This window comes from Tiliqua scincoides, chromosome 5, assembly GCF_035046505.1.
Source record: "Tiliqua scincoides isolate rTilSci1 chromosome 5, rTilSci1.hap2, whole genome shotgun sequence".
In the NCBI taxonomy this organism is placed as follows: Eukaryota; Metazoa; Chordata; class Lepidosauria; order Squamata; family Scincidae; genus Tiliqua; species Tiliqua scincoides.
The window spans coordinates 139,421,380-139,439,249 of NC_089825.1; the positions used below are offsets into that span (position 1 = coordinate 139,421,380).

General features: G+C 46.6%; 2 protein-coding genes across 2 annotated transcripts; both read right to left on the bottom strand.

The window, feature by feature from the left end:
* Positions 1 to 5,845: 5,845 nt before the first annotated feature.
* Positions 5,846 to 6,832, bottom strand: LOC136653889 (olfactory receptor 4M1-like). Its single transcript, XM_066630762.1, has one exon. It carries the CDS (start codon positions 6,830 to 6,832, stop codon positions 5,846 to 5,848), a length of 987 nt encoding a protein of 328 aa, XP_066486859.1.
* Positions 6,833 to 13,831: 6,999 nt separating this feature from the next.
* On the bottom strand, positions 13,832 to 14,764 carry LOC136653890 (olfactory receptor 4D5-like). The gene has a single exon (XM_066630763.1). It carries the CDS (start codon positions 14,762 to 14,764, stop codon positions 13,832 to 13,834), a length of 933 nt encoding a protein of 310 aa, XP_066486860.1.
* Positions 14,765 to 17,870: the final 3,106 nt, after the last annotated feature.

Consider the following 17,870-nt stretch of genomic DNA (forward strand, 5'->3'; position numbering starts at 1 on the left):
TCGTTAGCACATCTCCTGGCAGTCTGCTGGACTTTGCTGCGAGCAGCTCGGAGGACCTGCAGGTTGCGCTCACTGGGACAGGCCTTGTATGCTGCTTGAGCTCTCCTCTTTTCCTCAATGACTGGTGTCAACTCCTCAGAGTGGGCTTCAAACCAATCTGCCGTCTTGTTGGTCTTCTTGCCAAATATGGACAGGGCGTTGTTGTAAACGGCATTCTTGAAATGTTCCCATATGTTGGATGTGTTTGCGTCGGCCAGGCCTGGAAGAGATTCCTCAAGCGCTCGTGCAAATTCCTCCACTTTTCTCTGATCCTGGGTATCAATGCGAATGGTATCAATGCGAGGTCTTCCTTCTTTTTGGTGTGGTACAGTCGTTTTGTTTGCAGTTTCACTCTGCTGCACACCAGGGAGTGGTCAGTGTCGCAGGCAGCACCCTGATAGCTGTGTGTGATCTTGATGCTGGGAAGGCTGGAGCATCTGGTGAGAATCAGCTGGTGCCAGTGCTTTGATCTTGGGTGTCTCCAAGAGACTCTATGTTGGGGCTTTGTGTTGAAGAACGTGTTGCTGACACAGAGACTGTGATGACAGCAAAACTCTAGCAGGTGTTGGCCATTTTCGTTCATCTTCCCAGTGCCGAACTGACCTATGCAAGTGGGCCATGAACTGTGATCAGCACCAACTCTACCATTGAAATCGCCGAGGATGAACAATGGCTCTTTTACGGGGATCTTGTTTGGGATTTTCTTCACTGTCCTGCTGAAGCATGCCTTTGGAACCACAACAGAAGACATCTATCTCCGGATCAGATCAGATGGAAAGCTCTTCAACCTCTCCAGACTGAGAGCAAAGTCCAAAGTCCAGCTGAAATGTCTGCGTGACTTCCTCTTTGCCAACGATGCAGCTGTCACTACCCACTCTGCCAAAGATCTCCAGCAGCTCATGGATCGTTTTAGTAAGGCCTGCCAAGATTTTGGACTAACGATCAGCCTGAAGAAAACACATGTCATGGTCCATGACTTTGTGTACCTTGGCTCAGCAATCTCCGGCACTCTTTCTCTCGATACCGAGCTAAACAAACGCATCGGTAAAGCAGCTACCACGTTTTCCAGACTCACAAAGAGAGTCTGGTCCAACAAGAAGCTGACAGAACATACCAAGATCCAGGTCTACAGAGCTTGCGTCCTGAGTACACTTCTGTACTGCAGCGAGTCATGGACTCTTCGCTCACAACAGGAGAGGAAACTGAACGCTTTCCACATGCGCTGCCTCCGAGGCATTCTCGGCATCACCTGGCAGGACAAAGTTCCAAACAACACAGTCCTGGAACGTGCTGGAATCCTTAGCATGTATGCACTGCTGAAACAGAGACACCTGCGTTGGCTCGGTCATGTCGTGAGAATGGATGATGGCCGGATCCCAAAGGTTCTCCTCTATGGAGAACTCATGCAAGGAAAGCGCCCTACAGGTAGACCACAGCTGTGATACAAGGACATCTGCAAGAGGGATCTGAAGGCCTTAGGAGTGGACCTCAACAAGTGGGAAACCCTGGCCTCTGAGCAGCCTGCTTGGAGGCAGGCTGTGCAGCATGGGCTTTCCCAGTTTGAAGAGACACTTGGCCAACAGTCTGAGGCAAAGAGGCAAAGAAGGAAGGCCCGTAGCCAGGGAGACAGAGCAGGGACAGACTGCACCTGCTCCCAGTGTGGAAGGGATTGTCACTCCCAAATTGGCCTTTTCAGCCACACTAGATGCTGCTCCAGAACCACCATTCAGAGCACGATATCATAGTCTTTCAGGACTGAAGGTTACCAACAGCAACGGTTGCAACATACCCCTTGTCCCAGGTAAGCAGCTCTGGCTCCATTGGTGGCCATTTTGGGAGTGCTGCTGCATGAGGAGAACAATAAAGTTGTAATTAGTCTGTGGAACTCCCTGCCACAGGATGTAGTGGTGGCAGCTGACCTGGATGCCTTTAGAAGGGGATTGGACAAATTTCTGGAGGAAACGTCCATCACAAGTTACAAGCTGTGATGGGTATGTGCAACCTCCTGATTCTAGAAGTAGGCTGCATCAGAATGCTAGATGCAAGGGAGGGCACCAGGATGCAGGTCTCTTGTTGACTTGTGTGCTCCCTGAGGCATCTGGTGGGCCATTGTGAGATACAGGAAGCTGGACTTGCTCCCTGGAGCATTTGGTGGGCCACTGTAAGACACAGGAATGGACTAGATGGGCCTTTGGCCTGATCCAGCAGTGCTCTTCTTATGTAACTTTTGTGTGAGCTTTTTCTCCTCCCCTCTTGTCAGACACATTCAACAAACTCCATATCTTTCTGGTGAATTATTTTAACAAGGGATTCCGAAATATTTTTGTGGGGCCTGTGAATAGATGAGGAATGATGGTTCTGAGTAGGGTATGGAAACATTTTCCTACTTCTTTGTGGTTATAAGTGAAAGAAGAGAACAAACAATGTATGAAATAAGGCACTACCAATCATATCAATGGGCTGTTGGATTTCTTTATTATACTGTTATCCCACCATTCCCCCAAAGAGCATTGGGTGGCACCTGAGATTCTCCCCTGCCTGTTTTCTCTTCACAACCACCTGTGAGACAGGCCACACTAGTAATTGTCCCAAGATCACCCACTGAGCATTTCACAACCAAGCAAGGATTCATACCGGAACCAACATGGTTTTAATGTAGTGGAAGAACTTAATGACCTTTTTCTCAGAGGCAAAATAAATAACATTTGAATAACTGACATACTCAGGTTTAGAGATGTATGAACATGTCTTTCACTGCAACCAAAATCCAGTGCCCTTTATGTCTCCAAGAAGAGAGGGAGGGTAGTTCACCTGGACTACACATGCTGAATTGACTCTTCTCCCTTTCTAGGTAAATAGTAGGGAGGTTTTGGGCAAGCAAGTTGCTTACGGACAAAAAAAGTTTCCTGTGGTCCTTCAGGAATTTGATGCCACTCAAAGGGATCTTGGAATTTGACATATATCTGTGTTATGGTTGTCACCTGTTGTATTGTGATGAACTCTTAGATGTTGGTATTGGAAAGACCTTGGAGTTCTCAACAGGACAGTTCTCAAGCTTGGAGTTCTCAACAGGACAGAAGGAGGTTTCTATCATAAAATCCCTGTTCAGCCATTAATATCCACAGGGAGTGAACTTCCTCAGATGTGCTGACAGTGTGGGTGCTTGGCTTCAGCCCTGCCCAAGCCATGAGCAACATGACCATGTATGAGGAGAGCTTCCAGAACTTTCCAAAGTGGTAATCACAAGGAGATAACATTCCCTGTGATCACGGTAGATGAGTGCTGATCCCAGGAGGATAGGAGTGAAGTGCCTGTGTCACTGGCATGTTCTAGAGAAGTCTTCACACATTTGTCTCCAATGGAGATGTACAACTGAACATGGCTAAAGAAGCAGAGATTTCCTTGGATTGTGGGCTGTGAAAGAAACACGGTCTCTAGTATCTAAGGTCCACATTTTTTTGAATGTGTGTGTTGGCCATGTTTTTATTTTCTTTAGAAAATAATAGAGCATGGGGGGAGCATGTAAAATGTAATGTAACTGTGGCAGGGTTAAGAGGCATTAAAATTTCCCACTCACTACCAACGCAGGCCACTATTCACAGTAAGAGAAGAATGTCAGTTGAAAGCCAATTGAAACTTTTCCCTACTGAAAACAGTGCTGGAATGTGACTGCAATGGGAGCTACATAACAAAGTCCCCCTATCCTCACCATAGTGCCATATTTCACCCCCCCCAATTCTTTTTTAAAAAGGAAAACACACTTTCAAAGTGCATTTTGACCCTGAATATGTACACTTTAATATTTACTTACTAAAATATACTCTATAAATACAAATATTTGTTAATAAGAAACCTCTAGGTCAGGGAACATTTTGTGTGGGATGCCACTGAACTTTCTTGGACAAAACATAGTTGATTTTCCTTGAAATTAACCAGGTTATATCGGTTTTAAGGTGAAAACATCATTGCTAGTTGTTTTTTCTCTCTAATTCTTAGACATGGGTACCCAGCAGAGGATGCCAGGATATAATCATTGATAATTTAAGAACTGAAAATGGGACATTTTTCTGTGGTTGTATTTCAATTACCGTATTTTTCGCTCCATAAGACACACCTGACCATGACACACCTAGTTTTTAGAGGAGGAAAACAAGGAAAAAAATATTCTGAACCAAATAGTGTAATAAAATATTTAATAAGCTATAACAGAATAACATTTGAACCATGTAAAGTGAACAGCAGTCAACAGTGGCATTAAGAACCATTATCACTGTCATTAACAAATGGAGAGACTTAAAGGTTTGAGTACTCTAGTTTTCTGGAAACCCCAAGAACTCATCATCGCTAGAGTCAGAATTTATGAAGCTCACAAAAGCAGGTGCACACAAATAGGGGATCACATTATCTTTCTGCTACAATGATGTTCTGCCAAATTCCAAACCACTGGGCCTCATGCCCGCTTAAGGCTGATCAATCCCCCTTGTGCAACTCACCAGTGCAGCAAGCAAATGTGAGTCCAGTTCCAGTCCACAGATGCCAAGTAAATCAGTCCTGTCAATCAGAGTTACCAAATCAGAGTCCAGAGCCAATAAGCCAAATTACAGTCCAAGGTCAGGTTCCAGGTAGGTCAGTCAAATCCATCAGGGTATCCAAGTCCAGTCACAATCCACAGTCAGATTCCAAATTCAATAAACCCAGTCAGTCTCGTTTCCTACTTCCAACCTGCACTCCTTCAAAACCCACAAACCCTTTCTGCCTCTGGTACTCCTTATATCCCTGAGGGCCCTATTGCCTTCCAGTGGCTGCAGCTGTGCAGCACACTCTGCTGGATGCCCAGGCCTTACCCTTAAAGGGGCCACTGCTGACACCACATCTACCTCCTCACCAGATCTTCCTGGATTCCAATACAAGGGGGGGGGGAGCAGATCTCTATACAGACCAGTGCAAAAACAGGGGAAAGGTGTGGGGAAGGGAAGATCTCTGTATAGACATCACAGCAAGACCAGTGCAAGACCCCTTGCACACAGAACCAACAGATGGAAGTGGGGGGGGCAGATCTCCATACATACCAGTGCAAAAGCAGGGGAAAGGTGTGGGGGAGGGAAGATCTCTGTATAGACATCACAGCAAGACCAGTGCAAAACCCCTTGCACACAGAACCACACAGAACCGTCAGGTGCTCACTCCCTGGGCTCCCTGGGCTCACTCCCTAGGCTCCCTCCCTGGGCTCACAAGCCTGCCAGGGGCTCACTCCTAGGGATGCTTGGATGGGAGAGAAGCCTGTGATTGACTCATTTTGCTTGGAGATCGACTGGTAGCTCTCAATCGACATAATGAGCACCCCTGCTCTAGGGGCTTGCTCAGCAAGACTGCCACCCAGTGACTCTGAGACTTACTTCTGAGTAGACAGGAGGGCTTGCTCAGCAAGACTGCCACCCCACTCACACTTTCCTGGGAAGGCGCGCAGAGCAGAGCGGGCAGGGGGCAGGGCTGGGGGCGGAGTTTTTTTTTTTTTTTTGCAGTATTTGCTCCATAAGACACACACACTTTTCCCCCCACTTTTTTTGGGGGGGAAAAGTGCATCTTATGGAGTGAAAAATACGGTATATAATACGTGCATGTGTGTAAGAGAGCAGCTGTATTTGTAGGGGAAAGGATGATCAATATTAAGTACAAGTAATCACTGGAACTCCTGGTGACATTTCCCTATTAAAATAGATTGCATTTGCTCACCCTTGGTTATGAGGATGAACCCAAAATGGCTCAGCCATAAGGGAAAACCTGGGACATCTGCTTTCTGCTGTCTTCACTTCCTGCAGAGACGGTATCTGAGGACCACCTTCTTCATTGCAGTTGTGATCTCCTTGTTTCTGAGGGTATAAATGATGGGGTTCAGGAGTGGGAAGATGATGGTATGGAAGACAGAGACCACCTTGTCAGGGGCATACTCGTCAAAGGGTCGGGCATAGATGTAGATCGCAGGGCCAAACATGAAAATGACGATAACGATGTGGGAATAGCAGGTGGAAAGGGCCTTGCTGGCCGACTCACCGGTGTTCTTCTTCAGCACGGTGAGCAGGAAGGCATAGGAAACCAAGAGGGCCACGAAGCAGACCACAGAGATGAGTCCACTGCTGAAAATCATCACCATCTCCTCAGCAAAAGTATTTGCGCAGGTGATCCTCAGCACCTGGGTGATGTCGCAGAAGTAGTTGTCCAGTTCATTGGGGCCGCAGAAAGGGAGACGGACAATCAGCACGACTTGGATGAAGGAATGGACAAAGCCACCAGCCCAGGAGATGAGCACCAGTATGATACACAGTCGCCGGCTCATCATAGTGGTGTAGTGTAAGGGACGGCAGATGGCAACATAGCGGTCGTAGGCCATGACGGTGAGCAGGAACATCTCGGAGGCGCCCACAAAATGGAGGAAGAAGAGCTGAGCGATGCAGCCTCCAAAGGATATGATCTTGTGCTCAGACAAGAAGTCGATTAGCATCTTGGGGGCAGTGATGGAGGAGTACCAGATGTCCAAGAATGCCAGGTTGGCCAACAGGAAATACATGGGTGAGTTCAGGTGTGGGTCACTCCGGATGGTGATAATGATCAGCACGTTGCTTGGAAGAACGATCAAGTAGAAGATCAGGAAAAGGGCAAAGAGGAAAAGCTGAACTCCCCGTTCATGAGACAGCCCCATCAGGATGAACTCTGTCACTTCGGAACTGTTTCTCTCACCCTCCGACTTTGGGGGTGGTGAATCTACCGGTATGGCTCTGCCTGTGCCACTGTCCATCCCTGGAGTAAGGTTTAAGTGGGTGGACCTTGATGGGAAAAGGGGTTTGGATGGAAAGAAGGACGAAATGGTAGAAGAGGAGATAAATATCAGATTAATAGTGGGAAAATGGGCATGAAAGAATGGTGTACTTTCATCTACTTTGGGCACAATCCTAACCCCTTATGTCAGTGCTTTCCAGCACTGGCATAGCGGTGCCAATGGCACAGGTGCTGCATCCTGCAGTTGGGTGTCACTCATGGAGGCCTCCTCAGAGTAAGGGAAGGTTTGTTTCCTTTCCTCAGAGCTGCACTGCCCTTATGTCAATGCTGGAAAGCACTGACATAAGGGGTTAGGATTGCGCCCTTATCCACTTAGGGTGCAATCCTGTCCAACTTTCCAGTGCTGATGCAGCCAGAATGCAGCCCCATGGTAAGCGAGCAAACATTCCCTTACCTTGAAGAGGCCTAAGCACCTGTCCTTCCTCAGCAGAATGAAGCTCACGCCCTGTTGGCACAGCTACATCTGTGCTGGAAAGTTGGGGAGGATTGGGCCCATACTCATCCATCTAGTGACAGGCTCAAAAGAGAGAGGACCAGTAGAAGAAGTAGGAAGGTGGACAGGAGAGAGAGAGAGAGAGAGAGAGAGAGAGAGAGCCTCAAATGTATGCTCTTCTAATATGAATGTCCTTCAATGTTCCCATTTCTAGATACACCTGAGTCTCTCCATGCTGAGAAGAGCTGCACCTGTTAGGTTTCTCCTTGTCGCGAGGCTGTTAAAAGCACAGAACCCCCATACATTAAAAGACAGCAAGCTTTCAGGAGGCTTAGATGAGACTAGATGAGACTTTGGGGCTGGCTTAAGATGAAAATGACCAGGGGGAGAAAGGCAGCACATCCAAACCAAATTTACAGTTGATCCGTGAAATAAATTGCACAGCAACTGCTTGGAAATTCCTGCTGAAGCCATTATTTAATCACACTTTACTCTCAGAATACTCACGCTATAGTCACGCTTTTCTTTGTTTTTAAAGCCCAACTTCCACTGTCGGAGTAAAGATGCAAAACTCAAAGTTAAAAATAAAAACAGACACCATCTCAGTGTATTTTCCACAGAGTAGTAGAGGGAGGGAGTTCTGAAATGGTTTGCAGAAAGCATACTCCCTGGAGCCAGTTTCGTTATCTTAAAATAGCAAAGCCTGAGTTAGCACCTACCAGCTACAATGGATTGTGAAGGGAAAGCAGCCTCTTTCTGCCACCTAAATGCTTGCTCTGCTTAGCAGAACACCTTCCCCAGGACATATAATTTACTCTAAAAAATGCAAGGATCTTAAAACCCATTTCTGTCTGGCCCGCAGGTGTACACATTTGGTCCCTGTTGCCTATATGCAACATTGCGCTTAAGGAATGGCTTAATGGGTTTGGAAGTTCTGGATCTGCCAGGACCCAAGAGAGCATGAGAAGCCACCAGGCAAGAGGTAGGTTGCAAGGGAAATTATTAAAATGACAGCTTGGGTTTCCCAGTGGGGCACCGAAGGAGAAGATCCCCAGGCAACTGGAAGTCACAGCAAGATATGGCAACGGCAATGGGCCTGCAGCCAGAATCATTACAACAGCATGCCTTTTGGCCTGCTCTTCTCAGAATTTCCTGCCTGATCTTTCCCCATGTTTTTGACTTTATGATGGGTGAAGAGAGCACATAGCAACCTTTGACCACAAGAGGGAGCCTTAGCATTAGAAACTTGAGGATTGAAATGTGTTCCTTTGCTTTGCCCTTCAACAAGCAGAGGGTGGTGGGATTCTTCAAGGGCAGGAAATTAAGTCATTAGGTTATTATTATCATATTTCAGGGGGGCATCCTTGTGACTTTCTCCTTCAGGCACCAGAATGTAGCCAGCTGATTATTCTAGCCTACGAAGTTATCAGTTTTCATGAAAAGCATTAGGAAGGTGCTTGAAGTTAGGTTATTATTTAGTTATTTTTCACATTTTTAGACAGTCCCTCACACAATTCCTTCCCTCCTTTTGCCCTCACAACAAACCTGTGAGGTAGGGCAAGGATGAGTGAGAGTGACTGGCCCAAGGTCATTGTTCCCAGGCAGGTTTTCACCAGAGCACAGAAATAAGCATTATCCTGCCAATTACAAATACCACGTCCTCCAGCCTTCCAATTATACTTCCAGCATTTCCGAAGCCAGCAGCGGAGTGGGTGATGTCATGCAATTATATTTGTATTTGTTAGTTAATAACTTAACTAACAAATTCCAGTAAGGAGCCCTGTAACTCATTTTTCTGGCCAAAATGGGGGCCTCCAAAGAAGCAAAGTTTTCCTAAAACCACCACCCCCCGACTGATCCATTGGGTCCTTCAAGGTGGATCTTCTTCGGAGGCCTCTGTGACATGGGTTAAAAGAGTTTGGCCTCTGTGGCACTGGCTAATAGTGATTAACTCCCCCTCTGTGAGTGGGTGAAGTGCTCTATGACCTGTTCCTGGGCTCACTCTTGTCTATAGCCCTCAATTCAGGCAACCATTGCCAGCTGAAGCCTGATCTGCTGCACCCTGCCCCTTTCTTCCCCACAAATTCTTCCTTCTTCCTTCCTTCCCTGTACCCCAAAGTGTTCCCTTTCTGTCTTTGGGTTCCCCAGACAAACCCAATGATGGCAACAAATCTGTCTATGTCCGACCTCCTCTCATGTTTTTTCCCCTCTTGGCTTCTCCTTAGAAGTCATTCTTCTCTCCTGTCCTCTGTAATGGAACTGTGCAAGATCCCTCAAGGAGATAGGGTGTGGTGTCGACAGGGACCCCTTGCTCTGGCAGGCAAGCATGGGGTTCACAGCAGGGCCTGAGATTGCAGTGAGTGTGCTGCACAACTGCAGCTACTCAAAGGCAATAGGGCCCTCAGGGATAAGAACAGCACCTGCAGGAAGGAGAGGGGTGTGGGTAGTAGAAGGAAGAAAGCTTGAGAAAGGGAGACAGGATTAATAGACCGAGGAACTAATGGCTGATGGACTACTGGAACTGCTGATGGACTAGCTGACTAAAGGACAGATGGACTTTGGAGATAGGTGTGTGGCTGCCACACCCAAGACCTGCTGAGGACCAAGATGCTGCTGTAGTGGCAGGAGAGAGGAAGAAGGAGGACCTCTGCAGGTTGCACTGGCGTAGCTAGGGGGGGTGGCACACTAAGTTTTGCAGGGAGCTTCCCTGCAATGTGCAAGTGGCTCCTCCCCCTCCCCTTGGGAGCCATGTGGGTAGGGGGAAACTGAGGCCAACGGCTCCCAAGGGGAGGGGGAGGAGCCACTTGCATGCTGCAGGAAGGCTCCCTGAAAAACTTAGTGCGTCACCCCCCCTCTAGCTATGCCAGTGGCAGGTTGAACAGGCGAGCTACCCTGGTGGTGGGGGCCAGCAGTGCAGAACTAGGATCATTGTTGGGGAAAGAAGGGGACCTAATTAGCTTAGAGTGGGCATAAATTCTCTAAGTGAAACTTGGACCGGGAATCTGGCAAAACACCCTCTCTTCTGCCCCTAATGGCTTTCTTTAGGGTTTCTCCATGTGTGCATAATAGTGATAGGGTTCTCCCCTCTATAGTTTAAAAAGCAGGTGTGCAAATGTCGCGAGTTGCATTTCAACACCCCTCTTTTGGTTGTCGAGCCGTTTCAAGTAAAAATTTATTTTCCCCATTTTTCTACGGTCCTTTCTCCAAGAAGCTCAGCGTGATGGACAGGCTTCCTTCCCTCCTTTTGTCCTCATAACAACCCTGTGAGGTACCTGAGACTGCAGCTGTCCCAAGGTCACTAACTTTCATGCCTGAAATATATGGCTGTGCCATTAGTTTCAATACAGAATCCCAGCACATGATTTCTTCCCCCTTATATGTGCATGTTACATGCATTTTTTTAAAAAAATCACTGTCAGTAAAACCTTGCTCTGTGGACTGCTGGTGGAAAATGCTAGTGGCTGCCACTCACCAGGGTTCCTAGGACCACAATGGGACACTAGTGGCAAATTTGCCGCAGTCATTCCCAACCCTGAAAAATAGCCAAAAATATTTGGTGCAAAACAGGAGGTTTGTGTCAGTGACTTGGCTCTGCCACCTCCTCTGCCCCCTTGCAGACCCGATCTTTCCTCCACCCCTCCCCACATTCTGTGTGCCCCCTCCCCACATTCTCCCCACCCTGAGAATCCTCCTTGCCACCTGATGGAGATACCTACTGCCGGGTTCTTTTTTGCAGCACCCTGCTGGTGAAGAGGCCCTGGGCCGCCTGGTGCTGGCCTTTCCACTGGCTCAGTATGATCCCTGCTGGCAGCAAAATGCCTTATGGCACTCACAGGGTGGCAATTGCCAGGGCAGCACTTGGGTTACCAGCACTGACCCGGCTTAGGCTCAGGATGCCCAAGCCTTTAAGAAAGCTCCTTCTCCCGCCTCCCCCATTTTTAAGGCAGTGAAGATAGGCTTCACATTGGATCACCAACATCTGGTAAAACCCCAGATGCTCACAGGATTTCCAGTGGCAGTGAGGTTAGGTTTCATTGGTTTGTACAGCTTTTGACCCCTGTCCTTGGGAAGCAGAAGCAACAATATAGGATGTTGTAAACCATGTTACTTATAGGCAGAGTGCTGTATTTGCACAATTTCTTCAGGTTACAGAATTCTGTTTTTCTAGGTGCAGAATTTGGATGGGATTATCTGGTTAGAGACCAAGGCAGGGCATGGGTGCCCTTTCCCTATCACCTACAGATGTTCTGCAGAGCCCTCTCCCTGGCTTCAGCAATTTCACTAGTTGCACCCGCAGCCTTTGAAAACAATGGTTGCAGGCTTAGTGAGTAAGGCTGCAATCTTTTGCATATTCTCCTGCGAGTAAGCTCCACTGAATACTTATTTACTTCTGAGAAGACATGCATAGGACTGTGCTGTAGGAACTTCCAAAAAAATCACCCTAAACAAAATTGTTTTTGCAGGGTTCAGTGCTCCGGGGTTTTAAAATCTGATATTTTTGGTGTGCTCAGTGGTACACCCTGTCCCAATTTCTATGTTCATATAATGATGAAATCACAGAATACACACAACCCCTAGCAGGAATAATACACTATAGGCATATACAGGTGCAACCTATTTATCCACAGATTTTTTATTGGCGAATTTGTCTCAAAGCGAATGGGGTGGGGGGAACTGAAAGTACACACACTTTTGCCTCCTTTGCCCTGCACTGGCTTCTCAATCGGTTTCCAGGCAGCCCAAAACACTGCAAAAAGGCTCCGCCTTGCACAGGCAGGGAAATAGCCCTGGAGCCATGGAAAAGGCTCCTCTTTCAAAGGAAGAGTAACACTCTTGGAGCCCCTGAGCCAGCAAAGAGGCTAAAGAGGGGAAGGGGGGCAGAAAACCTCTGTAGCCAGAGCACAAGCAGCAAGGTGGAGCTCTCTCTCTCTCTCTCTCTCTCTCTCTCTCTCTCACACACACACACACACACACACACACACACACACGCACGCGCGCACACACACGCGCACACACACACACACACACGCACGCGCGCACACACACACACACACGCACGCGCGCACACACACACACACACACACACACGCACACGCACACACACACACACGCACACACACACACACACACACACACACACACACACACGGGCAGGGGCAGTAGCAACAGAGGGGATTGCTTTAAAAAACCCAGGGAGTGTTTGCTGAATTCCCCCCCCCCCACTGAGATGGTGCAGGCTCTCCTGCTCCAGCCTACACAAAACAAAACAGCCCAGCAAGCAAGTCTTCCCAGCAAGCAAAGCATGAGATTTAGGCTACAATCCAATCCACACTTTCCTGGGAGTAAGCCCCATTGACTGGAATGGGACTTACTTCTGAGTAGAAACACATAGGACTGGACTCTTAAAAGCTCAGCATCCTTAGTTTCCTTCCAGCCCCAAGTGTCAGGCTGCAGTGTATTTGCTTAACTCTATGGAATTTAGCACAACATGCTTTTTGTTAATTGTGACAAGTCATGGAATGGAACTAATGTGGATAAAAAAGGCTCCACTTGTTGTGTCTTCCAATAACCCATTGATAACCCAGGATAGATTATAGAGAACAGTGGCATAGCTAGAGGGAGTGAAAAGCACTAAGTTTTGCAGGGAGCCCCACCACAGCATGCAAGTGGCCCCTCCCACTCCCCTTTGGAGCCATTCCAGGCCCTTCCAAACTTAGTGCTTTGTACCCACTCTACATCACTGGTACAAAACAGCTGCTACCAACATATGGTCGAATGTCCTCCTTTGAATCCAATCACAGCGTTATAATAATTATTAAATATGGAGTTAGAAAACCTTTTTCCAATGTTATTGTGTTCCAATAATGGCAACTATGGGGAGGGGGAGTGGTTCAGATCCCCCTCCCTTTGTACAAATTTGGCCTCCAAGAGCCAAGGGAAATTTTCCTATATGGCAAGACTGCATAAAGTGATGTGGTATTGATGATGGCAATGAAGTTACTGCAAAATGAACAGAGGCTTATCCACCAATCACACAGATTCTGGGTGAGATCTGAAGGCAAGCTGTTTTGGATCTGATTAGTGACTAGATGGGAAATCTCCAAGAAAGCCCATGTATACTGCAATGCCTTGACCTTCCTAGAAGAAAGGCAGACACTAATGAAACGGAACTGATTCCTCTAAAAGCAGCAAATCTTAATTTAAACAGTAATGGACCTGCCCTACTATGGGGCAAAGGTCCATGATACCAGCCCCTGCACCATGTGGCCCCCCTGCTTACCCAGCACCATGGAGCCTCGTGCAACGTTGAGACCAACTGGGAAAACATTCTGAGACTTCCGCACGGTCTTAAACAATACTTTCAGAAAACTGGAAGGCTTTACAAAGCTTCTCACAAGGTCTGGAGCACTGTGTGGAAGCAGCACTGGGGGCATTTGCTCCCTGCCACTGGATTTGCACATCATCTATGTGAAACTGTGAACAACCCATATACATAATGAGCAATGAATATTGCATTGACTAGTGTCAAGGAGTTAATTTCACCTTTCTTCTCTTGAATTTTTCCAGGGCCGTGTGGAAATCTTTGTTCCTCAGAGTATAAATAAAAGGGTTCAGAATGGGAGTGATGACAGTGTAGAGGACAGAGACAGCTTTGTCTGTGGGGAAGCTGTGGAAGGGGTGCATGTAGATGTAGATGCAAGGTCCAAAAATCAGGGCCACCACTGTGATGTGGGAGATGCAAGTGGAGAGAGCCTTGCTCTGGCCTACTCCAGACCCTGCTCTAAGTTTGGCCAGGAGGATGGAGTATGACACAAGCAATACAACAAAGCACATCAAGGTCACCAGGCCACTGTTGGACACCATGAGCAATTCCACCACAAAGGTATTGGTGCATGCCAGTTTGACCACCTGGGGCACATCACAGTAGAAATTATCTAGTTTATTGGGACCACAGAAGGGCAGCCTCATGATGATGCTCACTTGCACAATGGAGTGGATGAAGCCCCCAATCCAGGAGGCTGACAATAGCCCACCACACACGGCCCTGCTCATGATGACCACATAGCGCAATGGGTGGAAGATGGCAACATAGCGGTCATAGGCCATGATGGTGAAAAGGAAGATCTTGATGCCCCCAATCAAGTGGAAGAAGAAGATCTGAGAAAGGCACCCGCCATAAGTGATGGTGTTGACCCTGGCCAGGAAACCAATCAGCATCTTTGGAGCTGTGATGGTAGAGTAGCAGAAATCCAGAAAGGAGAGATTCCCCAATAGGAAGTACATAGGAGTATGGAGGACAGGCTCACATGTCACCAGGGCCACTATGAAAAGGTTGCCAAGTACAGTTGCACTATACACAGCCAAGAACACAGCAAACAAGAGCAACCTCACCTCTGGCTCCTTGGCCAGTCCCAGGAAAATGAATTCCGCCACCGTAGTGTGGTTCTCTCTGTCCATTGTTCGCTTAGGCCTCACTGATGGATGCTGGAAGAAGATTTACCCATGGAATGGAAGCAGACACTGGAAAGAAAACACATTTTCTTTTTCTACATCTCCAAATGATCCTGTGGAAATTAAAACAAACACAAACACACACACAAACCCCCTCTAGCCACAACACTGAAATAAGTCTCCCTACTGCCTTATTTAGAAATTTAACTGTTATATAGCATGCACACTGCTCCCCCCTCCCCCCAATTTAGTTATATAAAACTGACATTCACAGTAACTGTTCTCGATGATCTGTCTCCCCAAATCACCTGGAGTTCAAGAAAATGACATCCAGAAACCTAACCTATCAGCTGCCTCAAGCGTAATGTCACAGAGAAATTCATTACTATTATTATAATAGGTAGAGGCATTAGTGATACAAAGTAGGTCAGTCATTCAACTGACTTCAAGATGAGGTCCTAAATAGTTAACTCTGTTTTGTTAAAATGGAGAAAAACAAGTAAAATAGGAACCAAAATGGACTTAGGAAATCATAATTTCCAATTGAATTCCAATCTATTGCCATTTAATCAATTCATTCATTCACAGGCAGGGAGTTAATTGACTACCTGCAATTGACTGATGATGCAGTCCTATGCATGTCTACTCAGATGTAAGTGCCATTGCGCTCAGTGGGTCTTACTCTCTGGAAAGTGTAGATAGGATTGCAGCCCAAAAAGTATTTTAACAGTTGACTGGACAGTTAGATTAGATGGATGGCTTAACTGGAAATTCAGAGGTCTCCCTGTTTCTGGTCACATCTGTCTGTCAAGCTTTTGAAATCACAGGCAACATTAAAAAAAATAATCACTGCTATTTTTCTTTGGCTGATCACTTCACCTTGCTGTGTTTATTTTGCGCTGATCAGTGTCCATTTAAATATACCCATTACCTTACAGATTAACTTCAGTCATGTGTGATCTTCTGTCCTTGAGGATGCCCATCAGTGTCTTAATTTAAATTTGCAAAGCAAAGTGCACATTCATGCTCTCTTAACATTAATTCTTCTGCAGTAGGGCTTAAGGAGTACACGGAAATTGAAAAATGCCTTGCTAGATTAGATTCAAGTTCCCCTAGTCAAATTTTCTTTGCAAGATTTCAGCCTCCAGCATGTTTCATCAAAAGATCTTCCTCTTGCATTATAGCCATTTGCCTTCATAGAAGTAGTGGTGGACTTCTGTCTAACTTCCACCATCCCAAACAAAAGCATAGAACAGTATAGTCATACCTCCCAAGGTTGCATCCAGTCTAGGCGCACAGAGACTGCACTGCCGCCAGGGTTTGTCAGCAGGATGATATATCAGATCTGAGGCTGGAAGGGGAAGGGACAAAAAACAGTGAATGAATCAATGGTTCTTGAGAAGCTGGTGATATGATGCTCTTAGGCTGTGCTGCAAAGGGAGTTATTAAAAGCCATTTCTGCCCAATGCATATATGCAACAGGGATCAAATGTGTACGCCTGTGGGCTGGGCATAAATGGGTTAAAATGTGATGACTCACTGCTTATCTGTAGTTGGAAAGTGGACCAAACCTCAAGAGCACAGGGAGTGAGTGTTGACATTCCAACATTGCTTGTGGAGAGGATACAGAGATTAGGATATGGGGAAGTTGATGTGTCTACGATGAATATATAAATCAATTTCATAGCTGTTAAACCACCTTATCTCCTAAGCAGAGAACTTTAGGTGCTATAAAGCCCCATGAAGGGATAATTCAAATGTGTCATGAATAAAGAATTCTTACTAGCTTCTCAGTGGATCAGTATCGGTCCCAGAATCTGACAAGCCAGGAATAATTCAAATTTCTTTCAAGGTTTTTTCTTCCAGCATACAAGATGAGAACAAAAAATATATTACATATTTTACAGGAAAGATTGCACAGTGCAAGCCCACGTATGCGCGCAAATACTTTGCTCATGCGCATCATTGGATCCCACCAGTCTGCACTGATGGGTGATTTAAGAGGCTCCTTGTGGAAGCCAAGTTACCCTGAAGCAGGGGTCTCCAAACTTTTTGGCCAGAGGGCCTCATCAAATATCTGGCATGGTGTTGGGGCCAGAAAAAAATTTAAATATAAAATTTATATAAATAAGATGGAACTTAGATGAGTGAATAAATGAATGAACGGGCTCATTCATTCAAACTCTCTGGCCCTTAGAACACCCTGCAGATGCAACCAGAGCACAGTTCCAGTCATGTTCGGCCAAGTGGGCCAGAGACTTTCAGGCTGGCCATGGGCCAGATAGAAGCTCATCGTGGGCCATATCTGGCCCCCGGCCCAGGGTTTGGAGATCCCTGCCCTAAAGGGTGAATGTGTACATAGGTACCCAATCACTAAGAGACTGCTACATAAACTGCTTATACACCTGAGTGCAAAAAGAAACAACCGCCCCATCTGAATTCCAGCACCATGGACAGAGCTTTCTCTCTCACTTTGAACACCTTGGCTATCAATGGAGGTAGTTCCCATTTAGGCAGGGTGACTAGATGTCATAACTGCAAAAGAGGACAAGGTACCCCCAAAATGTAGGACATCCAAAAATGTAGGACATGACAAAATAAAAGCTAAAAACACTCATTGACCTCATGTGGTTAATTTAAACACTGTATTACTTATTACTAAATTTAAAACTATATTACATATAATTTATTCCATATATGGCACAAGCCTAAACAGGTCTACTCAGAAGTACGTCCTATTGTGTTCAATGGGGCTTACTCTCAGGAAAGTGTGGTTAGGATTGCAGCCATAATTTATTAATTCCAAGAAGGCTCTGTGTTACCTGCTCACAGGGAAAAGAAGGGCATTAAAGATTTTCCAGGACATGAAGCTAAAAAGGAGGACATGTCCTGGAAAAAGAGGACATCTGGTCTGTAGTGACATCATGGAAGATATTACCGAGGAGACAGGGTGTGGTGTCCACAGTGCTCCTTGCTCTAAGTAAATGCAGGGTTAAAGCCCAGGTGGTGGCTGGAGGTGTGCTGCACAGCTGCAGCCACTAGAGGCTAAAGTGAACCTGCCAGCATATAAACAACACCTGGAGGAACTAGTGGTGTAGGTTGTAGGAGGAGT

Coding starts and splice junctions, on each gene's coding strand:
- LOC136653889 (XM_066630762.1), bottom strand. CDS start 6,832: ATGGACAGTGGCACAGGCAGAGCCATACCGGTAGATTCACCACCCCCA.
- LOC136653890 (XM_066630763.1), bottom strand. CDS start 14,764: ATGGACAGAGAGAACCACACTACGGTGGCGGAATTCATTTTCCTGGGA.